The sequence below is a fragment of the Parus major genome, chromosome 1 (assembly GCF_001522545.3).
Source record: "Parus major isolate Abel chromosome 1, Parus_major1.1, whole genome shotgun sequence".
NCBI lineage: Eukaryota > Metazoa > Chordata > Aves > Passeriformes > Paridae > Parus > Parus major.
The window spans coordinates 30,794,389-30,819,748 of NC_031768.1; the positions used below are offsets into that span (position 1 = coordinate 30,794,389).

Below are 25,360 nucleotides of genomic sequence, written 5' to 3' on the forward strand. Positions count from 1 at the left end.
CACATGTTTTCTCATCTTACACATGAAAACTGTCAGAGCAGTTGAAATACCTTTTCTTTTACTTCTCTTACCAAACTTTACTTTTTATTGTTTCTGTCTCAGAGCTAACATTATAATATCTGCTACAAGACATTTATTTTCTCTAATAGCTCTTTTGCTCATTCACACCTCAACAAAGAATTTTCATTTGTATATTTGTATTTTGGTAAGGATAATAATCAAAATTGGGGAAACTCACAGGAATTTTCAAAAATAGGGAATAATTTTTGAAATATGGTATTCTAATAGAAAGCTGTTGTTCTTAGATACTGGTTTGTAATGAAATTCATAGAAATATGTCAGTGACATTTAGTCTGATTTCCTCTTATGACACTTCAAAGACAGTCAAGCCACTTATCTATTTTCTTTGTACCATGTGTTCTTCATTTATTCCAGTTTTGTGTTACTTAATTTAGCAGTCAAATACAGTTAGTTTCAATACATTCCAGATATTATTCCACTGTGTTTTAAAGTGATTGAAGATCATCAATTCATATCATGATTCCTACATGGATGGGTTTCAGTTGTTCTGCTACAAGTTAATCACAGAATCACAGAACAGGGCAGTTTGGAAGGGACCTCAGAGGGACATCTGGTCCAACCTCCTGCTCAAGCAGGATCATCCCAGATCACATGGCACAGGATTGTGTCCAGACAGTTCTTGAATATCCCCAGTGAGGGAGACTCCTTACCCTCTTTGGACAATCTGTTCCAGTGGTCAGTCACCCTTACAGTGAAGAAGTTCTTCTTCATATTCAGGTGGAACTTCCCAAGCATCAGTTTCTGTCTGTTGCGTCTTGTATTGCTTGGCACCAACGACTAGGGCCTGGCTCCATCCTCTCCACACCCTCCCTTCAGATACTTGTATACATTGTATACATACTCTCAGTCTCTTCTCAAGGCTGAACAGGCCCAGGCTTCTTAGCCTTCCCTTGTAAGAGAGATGCTCCAGTCTTTAAATCAACTTTACTCCCCTCCCTGGGCTCGCTCCAGGAGCCCCACATCTCTCTGGCACTGAGGAGCCCAGAAATGGACACAGCACTTCAGATGGGACCTCATCAGGGCTGAGCAGAGAGGTAGGATCAGGTGATCCTCCCTCAACCTGCTGCCAATGCTCTTCCTGATGGTCCCTAGGACACCACTGACCTTCATGGCCCCAAGGCTTTCTCATGGACAGCTTGTTGTCCACCAGGACCCCCTTCTCTGCAGAGCTGCTTTCCAACAGGTGAGCACCTGTGCTGTTTTCCAAGTTGGTTCCTCACAAGGTGCAGGACTCTGTATTTGCTTTTGTTGAATTTCAAATGGTTCTTCTCTGCCCATCCCTCCATCCAACCTGTAGAGATCTTTCCAAAGGGCTGCACAGCAGTCTGTGGTATCAGCCACTTCTCCCAGCTTAGTGTCACTAGAACTTGCTGAGAAGGCATCTGCCCCTTCATTCAAGTCCTTGATAGGTAAGTTAAACAGTAGTGGGCCCAGAATTGAACCCTGGGGGGCACCACTGGTGGCAGGCCTCCTGTAACTTGTCAAAGAAACTATTTTGAGAAATTGGCAGGAAACCAAAGCAGCACACCCCCTCCATTGTATGTTACAGGGTGATCTTACTGTTTACCCACAGGGTAGTACTGGCATTAAAAAGGATTCCTTTCAGTGTCACAGCTGTTCCACCGAGGCGTTGATACGGGAACAGTGGTGGGAAGCATAGACTGTTGTTGGCCTCTGAGGAGTTAGATGCTTATGCTTCCAAACTGCCAGCATCCCACCACTTGTTCACGTGACTCCAAAAAGAAATGCAGGGAAGAGCCATGCAGTCAGGATCTTGGCCTGCAGCAACCCTCTCTCCCATTGATTTAGAAAGGTCAGTGTAAGAAAACAAATAATTTTATTTTCCAGGAAGAAGAAATGAAAGCAGCACAAAGGAATCAGGTACTGGAACAACAGGAAAAAAAAAAATTTGAAAATATATCTAGTGTTGTAGTGTATAGCATAGGCATAGCGTAGGCATGTACTCTGTAACAAAAAAAAGTTGCATGATAGAAATACATGAACAAAACACTGTTCAGGAGTACAAAACAAGTGTTGATGAAGAAATAAGCACCAGCAGATTTGCTTTAGTAGCTTAAGACTCCAGTTTTGCTATGCTGCCTAAATCTTAGTAATAATCTTTGTGAAATATTACTCCTACACTAACATTTATTTTTAATTTTCTAAATACTTGACACTGTTTCAAGTCCTGAGTCAATTAGTTATATCTTATTGAAAACACATACATTAGAGAAAGAATTTGTGCATTGCTGGTTTGTCTCGAGGTGCTGTTGAGTGTTTTTCATTTATATAAACATTTAAAATAGTAAGTGTAAGAATTACAGCGAGTCAGAACAATGCCATGTGGAAATGAAGAGTGTTTGAGAGATTTTTTTGGTGTGCCTGTGACCTAATGGGTCGTTCCTTCCATGTGGGAAAATGTAGTGTCAGGAAAATAAAGTTTGCACTGTGACTCTGAGGTGGAGTCCTGTTGCTCAGGTGAAGCTCAGTGATTTCAGAGCAGGTTGTCAGATCCCATCACACCCATAGAGGACAGTGCTATCAGTACACTGTGACTCCTGGGTTCTTCTGACCAACATACAGTAACTTTAAATTGTGCTGTGTTAGTCTGTGGAGTGGATGAATATTATAGGCAGGTAGATCAGATAGTTCCCAAGGCATTTTGCTGTAATCCAAACTTGACCAAAACTTCTGTGGTCCCCCCTCTCATTGCCTGTAAGAGGGAGAATATGCTAATGCCATTGATCTATAATCAACAGCAGTATGAAATCTTTAGCAAGTGTTGTGTGTGTCTGGTTCATCTCCATTTCAGGTCATAAAGTTGGGGTTTGGATTTGTTTGTGTTTTTTGTTTTGTTGGGGTTTTTTGTTTTGTTTTTCTTTAATCTTTTTTTTGTTGTTGTTTATTTGTGGTTTTGGGGGTTGGTTGGTTTGGGATTTTTTTCCTTTTTTTTTTTTTGTGTGTTTTGTGGGGATGCTTGGGGTTTTTTGTAGGTTTGTTTGTTTGTTTTGTCTTATTGTTCTCCTGCCTCAGTCTTTATGGCAGCAGGAGGAGCTCAGAGAGGGAGTTAAGCTCTTTATTTTTCCATCTTCAGCAGTATGTTTCTGCATTATTAGCTTCATGGTTATGATGAAAGACTGCTCTAGGAGAGGCAAGTGTTGGGAGGAAAGTGTTGAAAGGACCATCAAATTCAGATAAGTGTTTCCAGTCCAAACTCCTCAACAGAAAATATGTCCCCTTTTAATGGGCTTCTCCATGTCAGTGAGTAGGCTAGTGAGAACTCCAGGTCATGAGAAGTCATCTTGTGCACAGGAAATTTTACCGCAAAGTGCTCAGCACATTTTTTGTGAAGAGGGTAAAGGGTAATTTGGGGTAAAGACTGTTTTTAAGCTGTTTCAGTTTCTTCTGGTAAAGTGGCAGAGGAGGCTGAGAGGGTTTGACTTCAAACTTCCCTGCAGCAAAACTCAGCATTTTCCATGGCATTGGGCTGTGTTCGACTTGATAAAAGCTGTTCTGCAAAGTGAAACAGAGCTGTGTTTTTCCTTTTTAGCTAACAGATATGTGTGTTACAAATGCTCACTTCCACCTTTAGATGTGCGTATTTTTGTGTTCCTAGAAATACTAAAGAAATAAAAATACTGCAATGACAAGTAAAACTAAAACAATATCTCATTAAGAAGAATGCTAGTTATATTTCCATTGTGAATATAGACAAATAGTTTTAATTTGCACAGAAAACTAAGTGGCCAAAATTGCTGTCTCCTGTTAAAAGTACTAAAATATATTAAAGAGGTTAAAATTGGCTTTTTTGATTATTTGAGTTTGCTGAAGTTTGTAGAGGGGAAGGATCAAGAAGAAATTTTGTGACTTACAAACTTATCTGCAGCTAAGTGGGATCTGTGGACAGGAAAGCAAAAAGAAAGAAAGTCACTTCCTGGTGCTGAAATATCCTTTTATCTAAATACCACTGGAAGGTTGCATTTGGGGATTTTCACATTGCGCAAATACATTTGTTATACCTTGCATTTGTTGATTTCATTTTCTGGTGGAAGCCTTTTCCCTGTGCTTGCTGCAGTTACTCAGAATCCTCAGGGGAGCTTCAGAGAGTGACAAGAAGATTCTTCAGGCCAAACTTAATATTTTTGTCTTTGTTAATTAAAGTGCTGTGTGGTGTGTGGGAGAAGGGGACATTTAGCCAGGTTATGAGGGGAACCTAGACTTAAGAATCAGACTGAGAGTGAGAGATACAGCCTCTGTGGAGCTGACAAATTGGCACCTGCAGAGTGGGGGGAAGTAATGTCAGTGGGAGGCAAAGGTGGATGCTGGGATCACTTGAATTCTTTTGCCTCCCCAAGGCCTACATCATGGAATGAATGGACTGAAACTGTTGTTAACCTATGAATCTGCAGTAGACGTACTCTGTGTTGCTGCCTCCATGAGTTTGGCTGGGAGGATCTGACTCAAAGTGCCAAATTCATGGCTTTGACTTTTCCTGTTTTGATCTGTGTGAGATTCAGGATACTCAGACTTTCATTAAATGAGACAGAAGAGTGAAGTGCATGTCAGACTGTAAAGAAAACAGTTCTTAATTTGAGAAGGTCTTAGCAGGGTTTAACTGGGAGCTGCTGTCTTTTGAGCTGATGCACTCTGCAGCCATAAGTGATAGGGTTGATCCAGACATTCACCTCAGATCCTTGCATGGTTCATAAAGTTCCTTGCATCATCTTTTAAACAGCTGTTGGAGGTGGGTTGCTGAAATGTCTGAAAGGTTTGGTTTGAGCCAATATGTCAAATCTTGTTTCATTAGCAAGTTTTTCTATTGTTTGAGGTAATAAATAAATAATAAAACACTTCCTGCTTGCTACTTATACTAGAGATGGTGCTCTTACTCAAACTCATAACTTAGCATTATCAGGCATTTCTTTCTTTCCATTTTTTTGTTCATACTGACATGGTTAATAGAATGTTAGTTGGAAACCAGGCCATGCTTCAGATCCAAAATACTGTTTCAGGCAATATTCACTTTCATGATTTTGTATATTGTTAAAACATTTTCAATCAGAGAAGCAATTTATGAAGATGTTACTTGAAGAATGCAGATGGGTGAAGGAGCCCTTTTGATGTTTCAAAATTTTTCAGGAACAAGATTTTTCAGGAATAAGAACCCTAATTGGTAAGGTTCAGGGAATCATCTTTACAGTCTGAAGAGCCTTGAGACTCTAAAACTAATTGCAATGCACTAAGTAACCCATGACTACTTCTTCATGCTCTCTTGGACATGGTGGTAAACTTTCAGTAGGATTACATCTGCAGTCTTTCTTTGTTTTTTTTAAGCATTTAAGGAAACTGTCACATTCTCCCTTTTTGTCTGTTATTGTCTTCATGTAGATATATCAGTACCATTTAGCCTTCCACTGCTGTTGCATTTTTTGCTCTGGTATGCCTCTTTACCTGATCAAATACCACAAGCCTAGAGCACTATGGCTGTAGAAAAGTGAAGTCTCAAAGTAGACTTTGATTCAGTCTGTAATTGGAGTGTCGTCTTTCTCCTGCTTATTGATGTGTGAATTTGAAAAATCCTGTTTCCTGCAGTTGTGTAAGGAGTGTCAAAAAGTAGATGTTAGGCTGAAATAAGGTTTAATGTCACCTTACACATTTATTTCAAGGGGTAGTTTGGTAGGAGATTTTTTTTTCAAGAAGGGAGCAGACCAAAGCACTTTGCCAAAACAATTGGTGAGATGAGGAGAATATTATTGCTTGTAGATGTACAAATTAATCATCAGGGGTTTATTCTGGGGCTGAGATGATCATCATTTTTGCTTGAGATCTTTCAAGCAGAGTGAGACCAAATGTCCCAGACTGTCAGTCCCAGAAGACACAAGGTCATGTAGCTGAGTAGGATGGCGTTTGCTTTGCACAACTGACTGACAGGACTGAGGATAGCAGGGCAAAAGTGGCATCAGATAAAGACCCTTTCTTCAGGTCATATGCTTTTGTGCAAATATTGTGCCAAATAAATATTCATTTAACAGAAGGAAGGCTTGTTCAGAAGCCTTTTCTGAACTGTGGATGTGGTCTTTACTGATACTGGAGGTCAACAACAGCTTCTCATGTTTCTGTTGAAAGCTGGGCTCACAGCAAAGCTTCCTGAAGTGCAAAGCTGCACAACTTGTCAACATCCACTCTCTGCCATCTTATTAAGGGCAAAGCCAAAGGCTATGTGCAGATAAATCATGCCATCTTCAGGAGAGGTTGCCTGAACATGAATTACATCAGCCTTTGGCATTGCTGTCTGCTTGAGTGGTGCCAGTGTTCAGAAACCATCCATTTAAGGATAGGTACCATCTAACGAAACTATGTGGTCTCTTAATACTATCTTTAATTTGGTAAGAATGCTACCTCCACTGTTTTTTATCAAAAACATGATCATAAAATTGCAATTGTTGAAACAGTCATCATTCAGGAGAGGGACCAGAGCACCTGTTGTTTGGCTATGCATTGGGTAAAGGGAACTCACCTGCCTGAGCTAGCACAACTGTAGGAGGGATCCAGTTTGCCCAGCTGCAACATCAGAACTCAGCGAGTCATCTAAATAATTTTTATCATTAGAGAGAGGTACCTCCATGGGGTGACTCATCCCACCTACCCTGGGAAATTGTGACTTATTCTCTGGAAGTGCCTGTGTCTCACCACTGCCTATACAGAGAGCCTGAGTGGTGAGTTGAGATCAGACACCTGCCTCCTATGTTCTTTAGGTAAGATAAAATCTTTCTGTAAGTGATGAGAGCTCATGTTAAATTCTTAAGGAGTCTTGGGTAATTGGTAGGGTGATTAAATCTAGAAGCTGAGACTGGAGTTCCCCATTTCTCTTACTGTAATATGGGATAAATGGGAGGTCTTAAAAGACATAGCTTTTTAATGTAAATGTACTTGAATGAGGTGGCAGTATTATGAAATATAAACCTTCATTTAACCTCTAGTAAGCTTAAAAATAATTTGCTTTTACTGTATATTCATTGCCAGCTGTTTGTAGAAGGCTCCCTCACATAGTATTTTCACCCAATGGTGTAGGAGACCTACCTCCAGATCTTTTGAACTTCTGTGTTTTGACATGGGATCTTTTCTCATGACAGTAGCAGTTATAACTCTTCCAAACAGCAAGGCTTTGAAAGTTTAGCTGTAGAAAAGCAAGCATATTAACAAATGGTGTCTTATACTCAACATAGCATATACATTCCTTTTTCTTAATAGCACCAAGCCTTTTGGTAAACATGTTAACGTATGTTTCTTACACCTGTTCTACCCACTCACCAAATGCTGACCTGAAGTCAATCCTTTTCAGCATAAGCTTATTTCTTTGTGCTCCTACTCTGGCTGGGTATTGCCATGACTAATGCTGGGTGAGGTCTGTGAGATCATACAGTTTTTCTAATTTCAGTAGACTTTATTGTGAGCACTGGTAGTCAGAAGTTAAATTTACTGTTTAATGTGAGAATGGTATCTGCCTACTGGCTGTGATTTATGCAGTGTAAAAATACTGTGAATTTATGATGATTATTTTGTTAATTTTTTTTAGATGTGGATTTAACTGATATTATGACATACAAAATCCCTCCCCACATGAGGAAAAGAGCCCTCTGTAAGTATGGTACTTGTAAGTAATGTAAAGATGTATCATTAGATGATAAACTAATATTGCAATTTAAATGAATAATTGATGTCTTAGAGAGCCTTGGAAAATTACTACACTCAGTAATATTTAAATAGAAATAGCTTCCAAACAAATTAGATACCTGACCCTCTTTTAACTTCCCAAGGATTGACCCTTTTTAAGGACATCAGGAATTGCAGAGATTTTAACTGAAAAGCAGCCAGGCTGTTGAACCTAATGGCTGTCTGACCTGCACCTTGGTGAACATTAGTTATTCTCTAATACATTATTTGTAGATTTTGGGGATAAGGACTATGGCATCCTGTCTAAATCTCTGCAAGTACATTTTGTAGGTCTTTCCATCAGGCAGTTATGTTTAATAGACTTACAGACCATTAAACATCACATTATATAAAGAACCAACCAAGGAAAGCCTATTGCTGAAAGAAGGGAAAAAATTAGGAGAATGGAAAACCTTGGAAACTGTCAAAGAATTTTGATGGAAGTTGTATTTGAATAAATACTAGGACATTCAGTACTATTTGAGAAACGTTGGTTATTCACTAGCCACTTAGACATTAATAAATACAATAAAGCTTTTGTACTGTGTGTGATCAAACCTTGGAGCAACCAGGTTGGCTAAAGAGGTACATTCTTGTCCAAAACCAACTGGACACAATCCTGAGAAGCTTCCTTTGAGCAACGGGGTTGGATTAGATAAACTCTAGAATTTATCTAACCTCAACTATTCAATATGAATTGGAAAACTGCCTGCTTTAATTTTTGGCTGTCAGAAATTAGATCTCTAGGCAGAGTATTGTTTTGTATGTTGTTACTGACTTCCAGTGCTTTGGAGATGAGATTTCTGCTTCTTCCATTCAAGATTTTTTTTTTTTTTTCCCTATTTGGAATTGACTAATGATATATTATGTAAAATTGACTAGAATCAAATTCTTAATTCCAAGTGGCAACAGACTGGCCTATCTTGTAGACACAACCCAAATTCCTTCCTATCTAAAATGAGCTCCTAACTTAAAATCTAAATCCTAAGCTGATGTAGATGGCCAGGACTGTTCAGTTCAGTTCAGTTGTCTTAGATGCTTAACTTGCATTGGAATTTTTGATGTCCAGTGAAGCTGTGATGGTTAAGAAGAAGCTTGAGTACCCCGTGGAGAGAGGAAGATGCTTTCAAAATCCTCCAGAGGGAGATGCTGACTAATTAAATTCAAAGACTTAAGCAGGTTGAATGTTCCTTTGGAGGCCTTCAGAGAGGTTTAAAGTGGTGTTTTAGAACAAAACATAAGCTAGGTTCTTTATTTAATTAGAATGTATCTTGCTCATTGTTAGGTCCATCAGCCTAAAAGGAAAAATACTCTTCCATTTTGCAGTATGGTTCAAATGTTTTGTAGAATGAATGAGAGGCTGCTGGGAAGGTGTTAGTTACTCTATTAGTTCTTTTCAGATTTATCAGATTTTACTCCTCACTTGCTAAATGAATGAAGTTTGTCATAAGACAAAAATTCCATAACTGCAGTGCTAGCACGGTTGATTGAGGGAACATTCACATTTAAAATCATAACCAAATTTTCTGTAGGCTTTCTTTCCTACTGTAATTTTTCACTTCATAGGCATTGTGAGGGGAAGAACTGTCATGGATGTCTATAGTCCAAAAAAGTGTAGGGTGGAGGAAAAGCACAGATGCTGCCATCTGCCACATCAGCAGACATCCCTTTTTGCATTTTCTTTCCACCACCATCCCAGAATTTCAACCTCTCTCTGGCCCAGTAGGCTGTATTTATAGTTTTCATTATCCCTTTCTCATGGCAGTAGAGCCTAGAACAGCACAGTGTGCTGACACTGACATTTCCTGCCCTTTTGTTCTGCACTCCACCAACCTGTTGTCCCTTTGTCCTTTTCCCTAGTGCTTCCTCTGCAGACAGAGGCCTCATCTGACAAATTTATTTGTTCTCCCCAGGGATTAGAAACCAGGAAACTTAATTAGGGATGGTTTAATAACTTAGACAAAGGAGAAGAGCAGCTGGTCTGTTAACGTGTCTCTCTCAAACCCCATTCTCTGACAGAAAATCTTTCTTGCACATGGTCCAGTTTTCAACAATTTGATGTAAAATGCTACAGATGTACACTTCATGAAAAAGTATTGTGCATTGGATCAGCCTTGAGCATTTTATTTGAATGACCAGAGATGATTTTATGCCAGTAGGTTTGCTGCTGTTGAAAAGATCAGTAGCTGATAGCAGTCTAAAATTTTGGTGTATGTTTTTTGCTTTCTCTGTTGCTTAGCCTGGTAATGTTAGAGGAATAGCAGCTGGAGACAACCTGCTGCACTCTGCTACTCTGTGAGACAAACATCAGTAAAGCCAAGCAGCAAGAAAAGAAGGGCCCTTCATGAGAAAATGACAGCAAGAGAACACAGCCCCCGCCATGGTGCCAAATCCCGCACTGTGCAGAGGGCCTCCACCATTGATGTCACCTCTGACATGGTTGGCCTTTCTCTGACAGGTGTGTACCTTCCTGACAGCTATTGCTCTGTTGCTGCTCCTTTCAGAGCAAGCTTTGTACTAATGTTGTTTTTTTTCTTTTAATTGCTTGAAGACTTAGACCTTTCTGGTTATCTGGAGGTAATGAGATAAAGGAATTATGCTAAAAAATTCTAAAAATTTTGAATTTGCAACTTTTAAAATAGACAAAGCATTAAAATGAGAGAGGGATTTAAAAAAAAAAAAAGTTAGCTTTTATGTAGTTATGTTTATCACTCAAAAATAAACAACAGAGTGAAATTAACAAAATAATGTCATGGTTTAGGAAGAGTCTTGGCAACCCCCTTGTTTGACATTGTATAAAATTTTCAAGAGAGTTCAGGGAGCTGAGGCTTGTCTCCCATATCTTTTATGGTAATTAAATTAGGATTCTAGCCCTCAGAGGCTTTCCTTCATTAGCAAGAGACAGGTACTTTAAAATTTTGTCCTATTAACTACCACAGATTTAATAATTTGGAGTTAATACTGGCTTATTAGGCTTTAATCTTGTTGTTTTGTATTGATACTTGTTAAAGCTTATTAGGCTTTAATCTTGTTGTTTTGTATTGATACTAAGATTTTAATATTCCCATATTGCATCTAATCTCACATAGATTTATATATTTTAATATCTTTTATAAACTGAAATAATCCCAGATTTTCCAAATAATTATTAAATACCAAGGATTACCAGATAAATGTTCTAGATATCAGTCATGGCTCATTGAATTAAAGAATTTATTTTTTTTTAATAAAATGTCATTTTTTTTTCTGTGTGATTCCAACTTCAGAAAAGAATTCATGTGGCAGTGATGTGAATTGGCTAATCTTGTCTTAATTTTTCTGATTTACAGGAAACATTCAGGATCCAGATGAGCCGATTTTAGAGTTCAGTTTAGGTAGGCTTAGTGATTTTTACGCTAGTTTTGATAATGCATGCCATTGAATATGTGTGAGTTTTTATAAGTGTTGATTTTGAAGCGCATTTCATATAGTAAGGTTTGCAACTTTGCTCTGATTTTTATGGAGATGTGGTACAGTTTTCATGCTGCCTGTACAGTATCTTTTGATAAGCAACCAGCAGTTCCATTTTGTGAAGTTTCTAAAAGTCTGTAACTAAAACATCGGTCTTATGAAATTTTAAATAATTACTATGTGAATATTATTATTAAATGTTTACTTTGTTTATGTGAAGATGCAGTGAAACTGCCTTCACTGTCAGTAAATCAGCAGCTCAGATCTTCAAGCAAACTGAAGATTTGCTGGCAACACCATTTTAGGGCAGAATGTTTTCTAAGAATTGCCAATTATGCACAACTTCTTTCTGTGGTCTTTGCTGTCAAGTGATAATGTGAGATGCAGAAGTGGTCTGAATTCTGAGATGGTTGAATTTGGACAGGAAGCTTGTTCATTGACTCACCTCACTGGAAAAATAAGTAGAAAATATTTTCTTCATGAAAATTCAGTCCATAGTTTCAACTGCAGGATGGTTTTCTTGGCTTAATAGTGGTCTAGTATTTGGAAAGTTATGCTCTTAACAGTGTGCTAATGAAAAATTAGAAAATTTTCTCAGTTGTGTGCAATTGTGTTATGAATAATAATCTTAACAAGCATTCTCAGAGCTGAATAACGTACTTCAATTATTTTCAGAAAAAATATCTAGAATTAGGTACTTCAATTATTTTCAGACAAATTAAAAATATCTAGAATTACAAAGCTGTTTAGCAAAATTTCAGAATTAGCTTCCTGCATGTAGCTGAAGCAGAGTTGGACCACGCCGTAGTTACCTGTATCTAGCTAGATAGAATTTGGCTCTGAAGTTTAATGTAGTTGTGTAGAGTCACTTGCTGAAATTTTTGGAAGCTGTTTCCTACTCACTGTAGTCCTTTCCCAGCAGTTAAACTCACAGTAACATTTTAGAGGAAATAAATTGCTGTTATCTTACAATTACAAGCTGGTGTTCCTCAGTAGTGCTGCTTGATCAATGTTCAGGCGCTTCTGTTGGTTCTCCCTGGGCAAATGCCATTTGATAATGGGCTTAATGGAGCATGACTTCGAATCAAATGCAGCCACCCTCATGAGATTACTAGGAGAAAACCTATGAATGTGGGCTGTTAAATTGCAGCTCTAGAACTTGGAGCCAGACTGAGCTGATTGCATGTTTACTGTTTGCATGTACAAAGGTGAGCAATGTCTGCATTTATAGTGCAGTGATGAATATTAAGCCCTTTGTGATTTGATTGCTCAAGGTATATAATGTAGCTTTATAAAAATGTAGAGTCTTACAAAAATATGAAAAAGATTCTGAACAAAAATTTATTTATCTCTTGCATACCCAAAGCTTGCAGTGAGCTGCTAACTCCATCGCTAGATCGAAAACCAAATAGTTTTGTAGCTGTGAGTGTAACTACACCTCCCCAGGCATTCTGGACGAAGCATGCACAGACAGAAATTATTGAGGTAAGTGCTGAGGTACTTCTAGATTAGGTTTAAAATCAAAGCTAACACAGGAGCAATTTCTTCCCTAATAAATATCACCTTACATTAACTTTTGGCTTTTTGTTTATGATTCCAGGGAACAAGTAATCCTATCTTTCTAAGCAGCATTGCCTTTTTCCAAGACTCTCTTATCAATCAAATGACACAAATCAAGCTCTCCGTGTATGACGTCAAAGATAGATCTCAGGGAACAGTAAGTTTTCTTTATTCTGTTGCCTGACCAGTCAGTGTGGAGCAAAGAAATGAGAGCCAAAGAGAAAAAATTAGTAGCTTCTGTGGAAGAAAACAACAGGATAGCAGCACTGATCATATAGAAAATAAGATAGATAGGGAAAGGAGGAACAAATGAGATTGGCTTAGCAAATGAAAAGCATTGCCAGTTTTCCCAAATAAGGCTTCTCTGCAGCAAGTTTAGAAACCATAAATTAAAAAGGTCCTGTCACTTGAGCTCTTACATTGTGGACATCTTTAGTGAACTAGTTAATGAATAGGATCCAACATCCCTAACTGAGGCTTCTAGCGTGTGTCAAAAAGCCACAATGAAACTGTACTTTGGAATAGAGCACCTGAATTCCAGGGATCACCCTGCCCTGATACATTAGATTTTTTTCAGGGGTAAGGTTTACTCCTTTACTGAAAAAACTTAGTGTCAGCACTCCCATGTTGCTACTTGGATCTGTGGGCAATACAGGCCATTTATTCTCAGTCTATTGTCCAGAATACTGTTTCAGGCCTCATGTGTCTGCTCTTCTGTGGCTTCTTCAGGGGCAGAAGAGCTGTCACTCTCTGTTCAGTGCTTCATGGGGAAGCTCTAGGGTAAAATGAATATTTCCAGAGGAAGTAAGTTATTCAGGAGGAGACAAATTTGGGTCAAGGATGCAGCCTGAGCCCTGTTCAGTCATTGCTTTCAGTGTTCCTGTATTGCTTGGCCTAAGCTCATATATATTGAGGTGCCTCCATGTATATCCTAGGGAAACAAAAAATGCATATATTCCTTCAATAGAAGAAAAACTTTTATAAATTATCAAATATATTAAATTTTAAGATATTTTAATTAGTTATATATGGCATATTTGGTTATAGTTTTGCTCTTGGACAATTGTGCATAATAACTGTATTTTGCCCTTCAGTGCTGTGGTTAAAGCCTTTGCTCCCTGTAAAGGTAAATACAATTCTGCAACTCATCTTCTTTCAGATGTATTTGTTGGGTTCTGGGACGTTCACTGTAAAGGATCTTCTTCAGGAGAAGTACCACAGGTTGCACATAACACTAAGGTTAGTAATATTTTCCTTGCTTTAAGTGTTAATTCTTCAAAACATGCTTATGATGAAAACCTCTTATTTAATGGCTAAGTTGAAAATGGACTTAATTAAACTCCCTTTTTTTGATATTAAGTATATTCTGATTAGCAAAGTGTGAATACATGCATTTCTTCTCATTTTCATATTACCCTCAAATGTATAAGCTGAGCACTACCTAGGCTGCCTTCAATTCCATACAGCGTCCTTACAGAATAAGGGGAATGTATAACCCATTATAAAATTACCCATTATAAAATTACTCCAAATGAAGTTGAAAAGCTTCCTGTTTAAAATGTTGTTTAAGTTTGAAGATTAATAGCCTTTTATAAGTGTCTCCTTGTTGATGAACAGGTCCTCCTCCAAAAAAATCTCAACGCAGAGTATTTGTTGCAGGTCGGCTGAAAGTGACCGTGTTGGTAACATCACAGTTATTGGATGGCAGATGGAGGAAAAATCTGACCAAAGGCCTCCAGTGACAAGGTCACCTGATACAATTAATGGAAGGGTGAGTATGAGCATTGTACCAAATTCAGAAGAATGCAGATTTATTGCCATCATTGAAATTAGCTGGGTTGACATCTGCTATCAACTTTCCTGTCCCTCTTGATACCTAGTAGTGCTTTACATTTTCAAAATACTGTAAGGAGCAGCCTAACGATGATAAAGCCATTTTGAGTTTTGCAGAGCTCTTGGTGCTCATGTGTGAGATTAAAAATCTTGGGAAAAAAAATTAATTTAAAATGATTAAGCTTTAGTATCAAGTACTCATGTTCTTCATTGGAAGAGGCTTCTGGTACTGTTCATGGATAACTTGTTTCATGGATACTTGTTGCATGGATAACTGGTTTCAGAGACATGTGATATTTCAGATCGTGGATTGGAAGGTGTACCATTAAGCAAAACTGTAGTGAGGATGTTAGGGATTTCTCAGAATTTAGTAAAACTGAAAAAGTTACTTGACTACTGGATTTTTTTTTTTCCTGATCCCCAAATAATTGTTTGAGAGTAGATGTTTGCAGGACTTTCTCAACCTAGATATATATTTAATCCTGTAAAGCTTGTGTTTTGAGTATCTTGGTGATCATTGCACTCTAATATGTGTATCAAATTCACAGTGTGCAATAGAATCCCCTTTTATCCTCCAGATCTGTTGATGCCCATTGATGCAATACCTGTAAGGACTCTGGAGCTGTGCTAGCATAAATAGTTGAAAGGCTGAATAAATTTTTTGTGGCATTTTTAACTGTGCAGTAGAAGTAAATAGGAATGTTTAGGATTTGTTATTCCAGCCTGCAATATTTTTTGTCCACAGTAAAAATATTTGAAATATTTATTTAAGGCATGTGTGGAATTGAATATTTCTTTGAAGTCTCTCTGATAGGTCATCACTACATATTGCTTGGGCACTGAGGTTTCATTCTTTACTATTTCTGGTTTTTCTTGGTTTTGTTTTTGTTCAGACTGTGTTGCCAGTTGATGAAAGTTTAACAGAATCCTTAGGAATCAGATCCAAATATGCTTCATTGCGGAAGGATGCACTACTGAAATCTGGTAAGCTGCCCTGGGCTGTAACAAGCTAGCCTTAGGTATCAATAAAAACTAATCTCTCCCTGTGTGCCTGTGGCCCCAGGGCATTTCAGCAGATGTTTCATTTGAATAGGAGCAGGCTGCTGACTGAGCAGTCCTTTCAGGGTCATACCAGAATAAATAATCTTGTTATATGCACTAGTCCATATTGTAAAAACAGCAGAAGCAAACTTTTGCCATTAAGTTGACTGTAATATAACATTTTTCATGCAATTCCATAGTCCTAAGCAATTGTTGCAGGGTGAGGAGAAGGACAGAGGAAAGCAAGCTGCTTGAAAAAATGAATCTTGTAGAAAGGTTAGTTTTCCAGCAAATGATTGCATGAGAGGAAAATGCACAGTACATAGACAAAAGAAAAACCAAAAACCATTTTAAAAGGTGAATATGTATTTAATTTAATTTCCTTAGCAGTGTAGTAAGTAGTATGTAGTGGAGGCTTTTCCTGCAAACACTTGAAGAATGGTCATTGCAGAATGACCATGTTTGCAAAAGGTAGACTGATGTCTGGTTAAACCAGATCTTGACAGCAGGGTGTTTCAGCATGTTAGTAAACTGAAGCCATTAATGTTAAGAAAGAAGAGACTTTGTACACTTCTAAGTCAAACTGTAGGCTTAAATAGTATCATTTTATTTCTATAGTGTTTGGTGGTGCCATTTGCCGAATGTATCGTTTCCCAACCACTGATGGAAACCACTTGAGAATCTTGGAGCAGATGGCAGAGAGCATCCTGTCGCTGCACATCCCTAGACAATTTGTGAAGCTGCTTCTAGAAGAAGATGCAGCAAGGTAAGTCTTGGGATGGTTTGCATGTGCAGTAATACAGCAGTGATGTGGCTGCTCTTGAGTTACAAAGGCATAAATATATCTGTGTTAATGCACTAACTACTCAGTGAGATAAGAAATGGCTTTGAGAGTCAGAAGAGTTGTTTTGAATGAAAAACAAAACATTATAAATGCAAGTAAAATGAAATGCTGTAGCACAGTAATGACATTTTAGGAGGTGGGAGGGAGAAAGAAATCTGTTAAGGATTTTGTAGGTTTATTCTGAGTTTGCTTCTTTTTGAAGCAATTAACTCTCTTCCAGGCAACATACTCATTTATGAGTGTTTCTTCCCTACATTTGTAGGCTGTGGTTTACAAATCTAATGGTTTATGTGTGCTTAATAAAGGCCAAGATTGGAATGCTAAAGAATTTTAGATGTGTTTTTGAGTAATGGGCTTTTATTTCAATTGTGTTTGAATTCAATCCTATAGACCTTAACTAAGTCTGACCTTAATTAAAACTAATTTGTGCTCTTATTATTGTATATTAGGACATTTCAGTTCCTTTGTGATACTGTGAATTGAAATCATGGGTTAATCCATTCATTTTAGGTATTTTAATATTTTGTGAAAATTATATACTCTCACGGGAAGATGGCAGACACTTTTTGTAATGCATGGGAAACCTATTTGAGTTTCTGAACTTCACATTGATTCTTTTTTCTGATGTTGTGTTTTTAGTGATGTGCTCTTAGATTCTAGAAATTGAACTCTGTATCTTGTTCAGCTGTCCTGACACAACCTTGATGGAGCAGGCTAGGGGTATGCCATTGGATATTTAGTCATGGATTATTTATTTTTTATTTTGTATCTTTGTTTCTCTGCAGCTTTCCTCACAGTAGGTTTAAAGGCACCTATTCATTATGAGTTATAACCATAGTAATAATAAAGAGTTGGAAAGCTTATCCTTAAGGTGCCGTGTATAATGGATGTAGGTTAAGGACTTGAGGATAAGGAGAATTTAGGGTGAATGAACAAAAAGGTATCTTTCTGTAAGACTGTAGACAGTGAAGTTTGAGGCCTTGACCATGAAATGTGACTGTTCAGAGGCTCTTGCTAAAATCATACAGAGATCAGTGGATGCCTTTGTAAGCAGGTACAGGTTAATAACAGCCCAGGTGATTGTTAATATGACCTTGTATATGTACACTGGGTGTTGTGGCTCAAAGGTAAATAGGTCTTTGTGTAATTACTGAGAAAGGCTCCCTTGTCTCTGTTCAGTTGAGGTGACCCTCAATAACATGCACAATCACACTTTCCATGGAGTCGCTCAGATTTGACCAAGCGCTCTGTTCTCCTTTCTCACAGTGCTGCAGCCCAGAGCAGTGACAGACAGCTACACAAGTACAGCTGTTTTTTGTCTTCACATCCTGATGACTTTTAAAATGCCCTTGGATAATCATAACTGCAGTCTCTTAGATAAAACTCTTCTGGGCCAGAGCTCTTTGAAAGGAAACTTCTCACTGGGGGGTGTGATGTTTTGACTGCCTCATTATTTATGGCATACATATTCTTTGCTGCTTGGCTATATGTGACAAACAAGTAAACTTGAAGTGTTAAGCTGTGAATTTACTTCAGGAAGACCAGGGCTCAGATGCATGGCTGGTCTTGAGCAGGGAGTTTGATGAAGTAATCATAATAACATCTTATGCAGAATGCAAGTTTTAAGATGAAACTGGAAGTGTCTTTATCTAGGTCACTGATAAATATACTTTGTTGCCTGTTGGCAAATCAATCTGATGTTTTTCTTGGAAATGTAGTTATTTTGGATAATATCTTAAGTACTGTGGAGTGGGAGTTGCTCTGTGAAATGCTGTCTTAAATTATACACAGGCAATTGGTTAAAATTGGGGAATTAGGGATATTGAGAGAACTGCAAAAAGAACTGCTATATCCTTCTGACAGATGATTGTTCTACCTTTTATGGGGTAACATGCTGTTGAATTGTGCCTGGTGTTGACTTGTTTACTTTTTCCTCTTCTTCCTTTATTCCAAATAATACACTAATCCAAGAGGACAGAAATACAAACGTGACATACATCACATACATACATGAAATACACTGGGTATTTTCTCAGCAGCACTGCGGGGGAACAGTATGTAACACAGGATTGCCATGTGTGACTGGAAACCTGGCAGTCAGGGTACAAGGGAAAAGTCAGGGATTTCCTGTTCATATCAGGGGATGTCCAGTCCTCCTTTATTCTACCCTGAGTGCCCAAAATCCTGGATCTTAGATGAAGGTTTTGTGGGTTCATCTTCAGTCTCTCCAAATGCTTAATGCTTGCAGTCTCTCCAAGCCTTAATGCTTACACTTATTAGGCTTTCCCTGGCCTTGCCAACTGTTGTGTACATAACTTACCAGTGAATATACTCCTTGTACCTAACATCAGACAGGTGTTAATAACACCCAACCTCTGTCACAGTTCCTAATTAATTTAAGAACCACCACAGTTCAGTAAAGTGTCCTTTAAAGGTCCTCACTGTCCCAAGTCACCTGACATGATGACAGTTCCCATCATTTACCAATACTCATATAGTTTGAGAGCTTCTGCAGAAAGGTGGGAAGCTCTGCTTATGACCAACACCTGAGGCTCCTGGGGGGAATACAGTGTATTCTGCCTGTGAGGAAGAAAATTACCTCAACAGTGCTCAGCCTGTGCTTTGGGATGTTTGGAAGCTTTTCCAGTCTGATGAGTAGCTTAGACACGGTAAATTGAGAGCATGTCAGCTGAGGATGGTGCTGGTTGATACGATGTGAAACTCATTCTTGGTCAAGTGGACTATGGACATAAACACCTCTCTTTCCCTCCCCACCCTCCTCCATTTTCTCTTTTTTGCCCAGGGTTTGTGAACTAGAAGAATTGGGAGAACTGTCTCCTTGTTGGGAAAGCCTTCGTCGACAAATAGTTACACAGTACCAAACAATTATTTTAACTTACCAGGAAAATCTAACTGACCTGCACCAGTATAAAGGTGATTTTTATTTTTTGCTTTGTTGGTAAAAACGTGATTCTTCTCTACCAGGATTGTTAGTGCTTCTTGGAAATTGGCAACCCAGAACGTTTTATGATGAACAAACAATGCTATTATGTTTCTTGTCTTTCTTAATATTTGAGTTTGCTAATTACCTGGGAATATTTGTCTGTTCTATTTGCTCTCTTATCTTACTCTGAAAGTAGAGGACGTGTGTAAACTGTAACAGAAATATTTTGTTTTGTTTTTATCTTTTTAATTTTCTTTACTTTCAGCACATAACAAATGATGAATTAAACTTCTTAAATGTTTTAGGATAGGCACAAGGACAAGGGTTTTATGCTTACTTTTGTGTCTTGCATTTCTCAGGCCCTTCATTTAAAGCCAGTAGCTTGAAAGCTGATAAAAAATTGGAATTTGTTCCTACGAATTTACATATACAGAGGATGAGAGTCCAGGATGATGGAGGATCAGGTATTAGTTTCTCTTTCTTCACTTATTTTGTTTCTTTCCTCTCCATTTTTTCTTTCTTTCTGTCTTCAGCCACACAGCCAAGTTTCTACGAACTTCTGTAGTAGTGCTACTTGGCATTTTTGTAGCACCTTTTATTCTCAGATTCCAAATCTCTTTGCAGAAGAAGAGATGTAAGTATAATTACTGCTGCCCTACAGGTGGCAAAACTAAGTTCTGGAGTTAACTGAACTCAAGGTGGCACAAGTTAGCCTTTGTACCAGGGTTGGGTTAAGTTGCTGTGTCCCTTCCAAACATTTTGAATTGCAGTAGAATAAAAAAGGTTCTGACTGTTGTTTCTTGTTAAGCTTGTGTGCTTTTTCTCCAGAATCAACATGTATGATTATGCAAAATCATGTTTTTTCCAAATCAAGCTTGTTCCATCATAAAATGACCTGGGTTTTTCATGCTTTTAACAGTAATTCCCTGTGACCATGGGCACAGACTTGCCTCATGTGTCCATCTGAGGGATTCCTGTAGTGGTAAGCTTTAAATACGGATCAGTGTTCAAGACTTCTTTTTCACTGTCAGTCTTCTAGATTAGGAAACAGAGGACCTGCATTCACATGTGGGTCTTTCACCTGAAAAAGTGTTTGGTTGATTTCTAGGGCCTCTAGAACAACTCAGTTTTCCATGTCTTTCAAACCATGGCAAAGTTTTCCAGGAACTACTTTCAGAAAAGTTTTTGAACTTACACAATTGTTTGTCTCTGTTAAAGATGACAAGTTTTCATTTGTAAGTCCTTTTTGTCCATCTCAGATCAGAACTACGACATAGTCACCATAGGAGCACCAGCAGCTCATTGTCAAGGCTTTAAATCAGGTGGCTTGCGGAAAAAGCTGCATAAATTTGAAGAGGCAAAGAAACAGTAAGTAGAAATACTATTGTGTCAGCTGTTATTGTGCCTTTTTCTCCTGGTCCATGCTCAGTTATTTGGAAAATCATTCCATTCTGTTTTTATTTCATTCAGTAGTACTACTATACAATATTGTGTGTATATATATATATATATATATATTTTCTGTGGGTTTTTTTTTTCCAAAGAGGGAGAGAGAAAACAGTTTCTTCCTTATATTACTGTATTTATTTGTTTACTGACAGGCTCTTTCTAAGAGCCTTTTTATGAAAACTTTATTTTTTCTGAATACTTGTTGAGTCATTTAATTTAGCTATTTTAGGTGTTGGGTTTGGGTTCTACCTAATTGTGGGTCAGAACATTTGTCTGCTGAACCTCCTCAACTGCACTACATCATGCTTCAACCCATTATTTTCAGGAGACTTTCACCGCTCTCATAGCTTCAAGGTCCTGTTGCTAAGCTCCCTTTAGCAGGAACCTGCTGTGTCTGATTGGTAAATTCCTTGTTGACAAAGTGGGTTTCGTTCTGAAACAATTGCTGGAGGCCTTCCTGCATTGCCTGAAGACTTATGCACAGACTGGACTTCTGAATTTGGCCTCTGCCCTACAGGCAGGATACTTGACCCCCATGGTCCTGTCTGCAGGGACAGCTGAGTGACCTCTGTAGAAGTGTGGATATGTAGACTAGAGGAAGGTACAGAAGCTGAGAAGGTCACATTTGCTAACAGAACACCCACTCCAGCTCCCAGAGAAGAGAAAGTGCTGAAGGGTCTGCACTGCTTCTGCTACTGTATGGAGCATTTACAACACAAGAGCAGCAGGACAAGGAGTTGTTGTAGTCAGGGAAAATGAGACCTTGATAATGCCCTTCCAAAGAAAGGATTAGTAGGATTTGGAGCTGATAGGAGGAGGGAATGACGTGGGAATCAACTGCAGAATTAATTTTGGCAGTAGAGAAATGAATAGCAGCATCGTGTGAACGTCAGTCAGATATGTTCTGATAAAAAGATTGATGCAGAAATACTGTGTGTAATTATTCAGGCTGACAGAGTGCACTAGGATAAGACTAGAGGAAACTGCAAGCTTGGGAACACTGGTATGCCAGGCTCACCCTTTCGGTTCTTTTGATACCACTGTTGCTTTTTGAAATAACCTCCTTCTGTCAGCATAGCCACTGAAGTGGTTCTTACTCCTGCAATAGCTAATTTCCCATGTGGATTTGTTCTTTTTCCCCTCACCCAATTATTAGGTTGATTAGAGAGTTTAATTTTTATCCAATACTTGTCCTCTAAGTTTTTCAGAACTGTTCTTTCTGGGTTCATGAAAACTGCAGGTTCAACATTTGAAGAACAATTTTCATTTTAAGTACATCTATGTTATCAAAAAAGACAGTATAGTAGAACTGAGATCCATCTCCTCAGTGTCATTGTTGTATTCTGTTCCTTCTTCTATCATTGGCATAACTGTGCTTGGTGCCTTCACAGCATTTCCCCAGATCAACTCATGGTCATCTGGCAATCTGTGGTTTTTTGCTTACAAGTTCATGTACCCACCTTATTGAAAAAATGACTCAAATAAGTTATTTCCCCAGTCATACTTTGTTTTGTTTCTGCTTTTGGTATTTGCTAACAATCTGCTAATTTTATTTTGGTTTTTTGTTTTTGTAGCAGTTATGAGGAGTGTTGGTGAGTTTTCTGTTTCTGAGAGTTCTATAGAGGGTTTCTGTTCTCTGGGTTGTTTTATTTTCGTTTTTTTTTGGCAGAGATCTGGTGTGTTTTAAAGTGTGCAGGGCTTTTTAATGTCATGCATCATGGCATCCCTAATTGTGCTCTAAGTAATTGTAGCTGCTTTGTAGAACATGATGTGTGAGTGAATTTCATTTCATCTGCAATGTTTATTTGCAATGAACAGCTAGCTTCCTGGCTCTCTCTGATCATTAAGAAGTAAAGAAACTGAAAATCAGAACACAAGGATTTTATATATTTTCCTTTGTTATTTCCAATGAAAACTATCTGGAATGAGAAACTTTTATGGCAGTGATGGAAGATAATTAAGATAATTTATGTATTTTAAAACCTTAATATTGACAGATTTGGCATGGTGTATATTTTTGTAACCCATGTCTTTATTTAAACATTTTTACATAATTTTTTTCTTCATTTTGTGGTGTCCAGTGCTATCAAAAGCAGACATTACTGGATGGTTCAAAACTGCAGAAGTTCTGCTCTAAATAACTCTTATTAAGGTTGAATCCATAATTCTCTGAGAGTTTAAGTCTGTGTTACAGTTTGATAATACAGTGAGAGCTGTTCATTTGAAAAAGCAATTGCAGGTTGGAAAGTAAGTATATGTGAACTCTACACCTTAATTTTTCTGCAATCATCCTAGCAAATGTTTATAATTAAAAATATAATAATTCTAAATCCACTCTCAATATGCTGCATGGCCTTTTCTGCCGACTATGTCTTTATGCATGTTAACCACACTGTCGTGGAAATGAATTGCTCAGAGGAATTGTCACTAAGATCACCAGTCACTAGAAAGCACAAGTCAAGTACAGAGAAAACCCTAAAAGCTGAGATTAATGTGCTGTATGGCATAGTAGTACTGGGGTGTGGTTGTTCTCTGCCCCACTTGGGTGGGTGATCAGAGCACAAACAAGGAAACTCTTTCAAGGATCACTTCTGAGTTACACAAATTCCTCACTTTCTTTTGTGATGGAGCTCAGGCAGACTCTGGCATTAGGCTTCTTCCTTGCCTTATCTGTTAAGGGACAAGAATTGGAGTTGTGGCACAATTTTGAAGTGTGTTTTGAAGTGTGCCCCACATAACCCTCGTGTCCTACCTCACAGATACACTGCAGAAATTAACAGCTTTGCTCTAAGGGGAGCAGAGGAGTTCACACTCCTTGGAGGTCATGATCTGTGGTCACCATGCCTGACAAAGAAACTCCTCTCCATGTAACCTCTCAGTGTGGCTGTCCCCATTTAACAGTGCTGAGATCAGTGCAAACAGTAGGTTCTTCTGTGCTGTTACCATGCTGAAGCCATTTATGACTGAGAAAAATTAATAAAATTAAGATAATACACAATTGATGTCCCCTCATTCTTGATGCCGTGTCGTGAATGGGCATTACACTTGGCACAGCTGGAGATGATGTAAAGGCCTGGTCTTTGGGTACCTTTCCTACTGGAAGGAAGAACCCAGCATTTTGCTTAACAAAGGGAGTAGTAGTCAGTTGATTCCAAGTAATTAACTAAGAGCACAGCTTTGGCTTTGAGTAATTTTCTAAGTTAAAAGGCAGCTTTTGTGAATGACTCTTTCAGGTGAGATCAAATTACCCTTTGAAAGAGCTATTCTTTCTCCAGCAGTTGTAGGGCATCTGTCTTGGATTGGATAAGCAACTTCTGTAGACATCTAAACTTAAAAGGGTATAAACTGTTCTCCACTTTCAAATAAGCAGTCTTAGTGTAGCTGTATTATCCCCATATAAAGATATGTTTGTCCCTAGTTTAGTATATTGTGTGCTAACAGAAATTACACAAAGAATAGTGTCCTTGGATTAGCCTGAAGATGCATGTTGATTTTTTATGTATCATAAAATTGCTTTTGCTGCTATAATTTGATTCTGGTCTGCAACACAGGGAAATTCTATACTAGCAGAAGGACGTTTTTGTTAATACCACAGTGTTTGCATTGCAGAACTGGGTGTCATTTCTGTGTTGGAAGTAGCACAGGTTTTCTTTTCATTATTTTAGTAGATATGTGTTTGTAAACAAGGCCTCAGTGAAGTATCTGTGTTGTAAGGAGAGGGAGAATGGAGCAAGATGTCTCCGCAAACAGTGGTTCTGTATCTGATGGCAAAATCTGTCACCCACATTTTCCTCAGCAAAGCTGTCCCTCTGGCATACACTCTGCCCACAGCCCCTTGATATTAGGGATTAGTAAATCTGCCTCTGAATGCTTTTATTAAAGGCAGAGAAGTCTCTAGGATCATGTTCCTGCTGTGCAATTGCCCACTGGACTTTCACCGTTATCATTAGTTTAGGTTAATTTTTGTTGTCTGCCATTAATTCCCCAGCATGCCACTGTAATGTATATACCTCTAGACCAATTCCTCCCTAAAATCAATTTTTCTTTTTCAGCACTTCAACAAGTTCCCAGTCTATAATATACATCCCACAGGACATTGTTAGAGCAAAGGAAATTATTGCACAAATCAACACCCTGAAAACGCAAGTCAGTTACTATGCAGAAAGGCTCTCAAGAGCTGCCAAGGATAGATCAGCTAATGGCCTTGAAAGAACACTCGCCATCCTAGCAGATAAGGTAGGAGAATAATTTCCCCACTGAAGCACAGTGTATTGTTTGTTCTGTCTGTACCTTTAGTAGGTTTACTTGAAACATCAGTTTTGCCTTTTTCAGTAGGGTGTTGTAACATGCATAGACCAAAAACAATTATATCAGCCTTTAAAAGTTCCTGTTTTTTATTTACCTTGTCTCCTACTTGTGACACTCTCACTTCACCTCCTCTTGAA

General features: G+C 38.3%; 1 protein-coding gene across 17 annotated transcripts in view; it reads left to right on the plus strand.

Annotated features, from left to right (window-relative positions):
* The window catches only part of INPP4A (inositol polyphosphate-4-phosphatase type I A), a 79,417-nt gene that overhangs the window by 24,955 nt on the left and 29,102 nt on the right, over positions 1 to 25,360 (plus strand). For 5 of the 17 annotated variants that reach the window (XM_015623167.3, XM_015623228.3, XM_015623176.3 and 2 more), the window contains 14 exons: positions 7,658 to 7,720; positions 10,034 to 10,252; positions 11,124 to 11,168; positions 12,611 to 12,729; positions 12,845 to 12,961; positions 13,964 to 14,043; positions 14,422 to 14,575; positions 15,531 to 15,621; positions 16,297 to 16,444; positions 19,326 to 19,456; positions 19,826 to 19,930; positions 20,726 to 20,834; positions 22,490 to 22,507; positions 24,968 to 25,151. In XM_015623167.3, the coding sequence (XP_015478653.1) occupies positions 10,147 to 10,252; positions 11,124 to 11,168; positions 12,611 to 12,729; positions 12,845 to 12,961; positions 13,964 to 14,043; positions 14,422 to 14,575; positions 15,531 to 15,621; positions 16,297 to 16,444; positions 19,326 to 19,456; positions 19,826 to 19,930; positions 20,726 to 20,834; positions 22,490 to 22,507; positions 24,968 to 25,151 (1,407 nt within the window). In that variant the 5' untranslated portion in view covers positions 7,658 to 7,720; positions 10,034 to 10,146. The remainder of the gene's footprint in view (positions 1 to 7,657; positions 7,721 to 10,033; positions 10,253 to 11,123; positions 11,169 to 12,610; positions 12,730 to 12,844; positions 12,962 to 13,963; positions 14,044 to 14,421; positions 14,576 to 15,530; positions 15,622 to 16,296; positions 16,445 to 19,325; positions 19,457 to 19,825; positions 19,931 to 20,725; positions 20,835 to 22,489; positions 22,508 to 24,967; positions 25,152 to 25,360) is intronic. The other 12 variants (XM_033513565.1, XM_015623212.3, XM_015623257.3 and 9 more) reach the window with 5 other exon arrangements.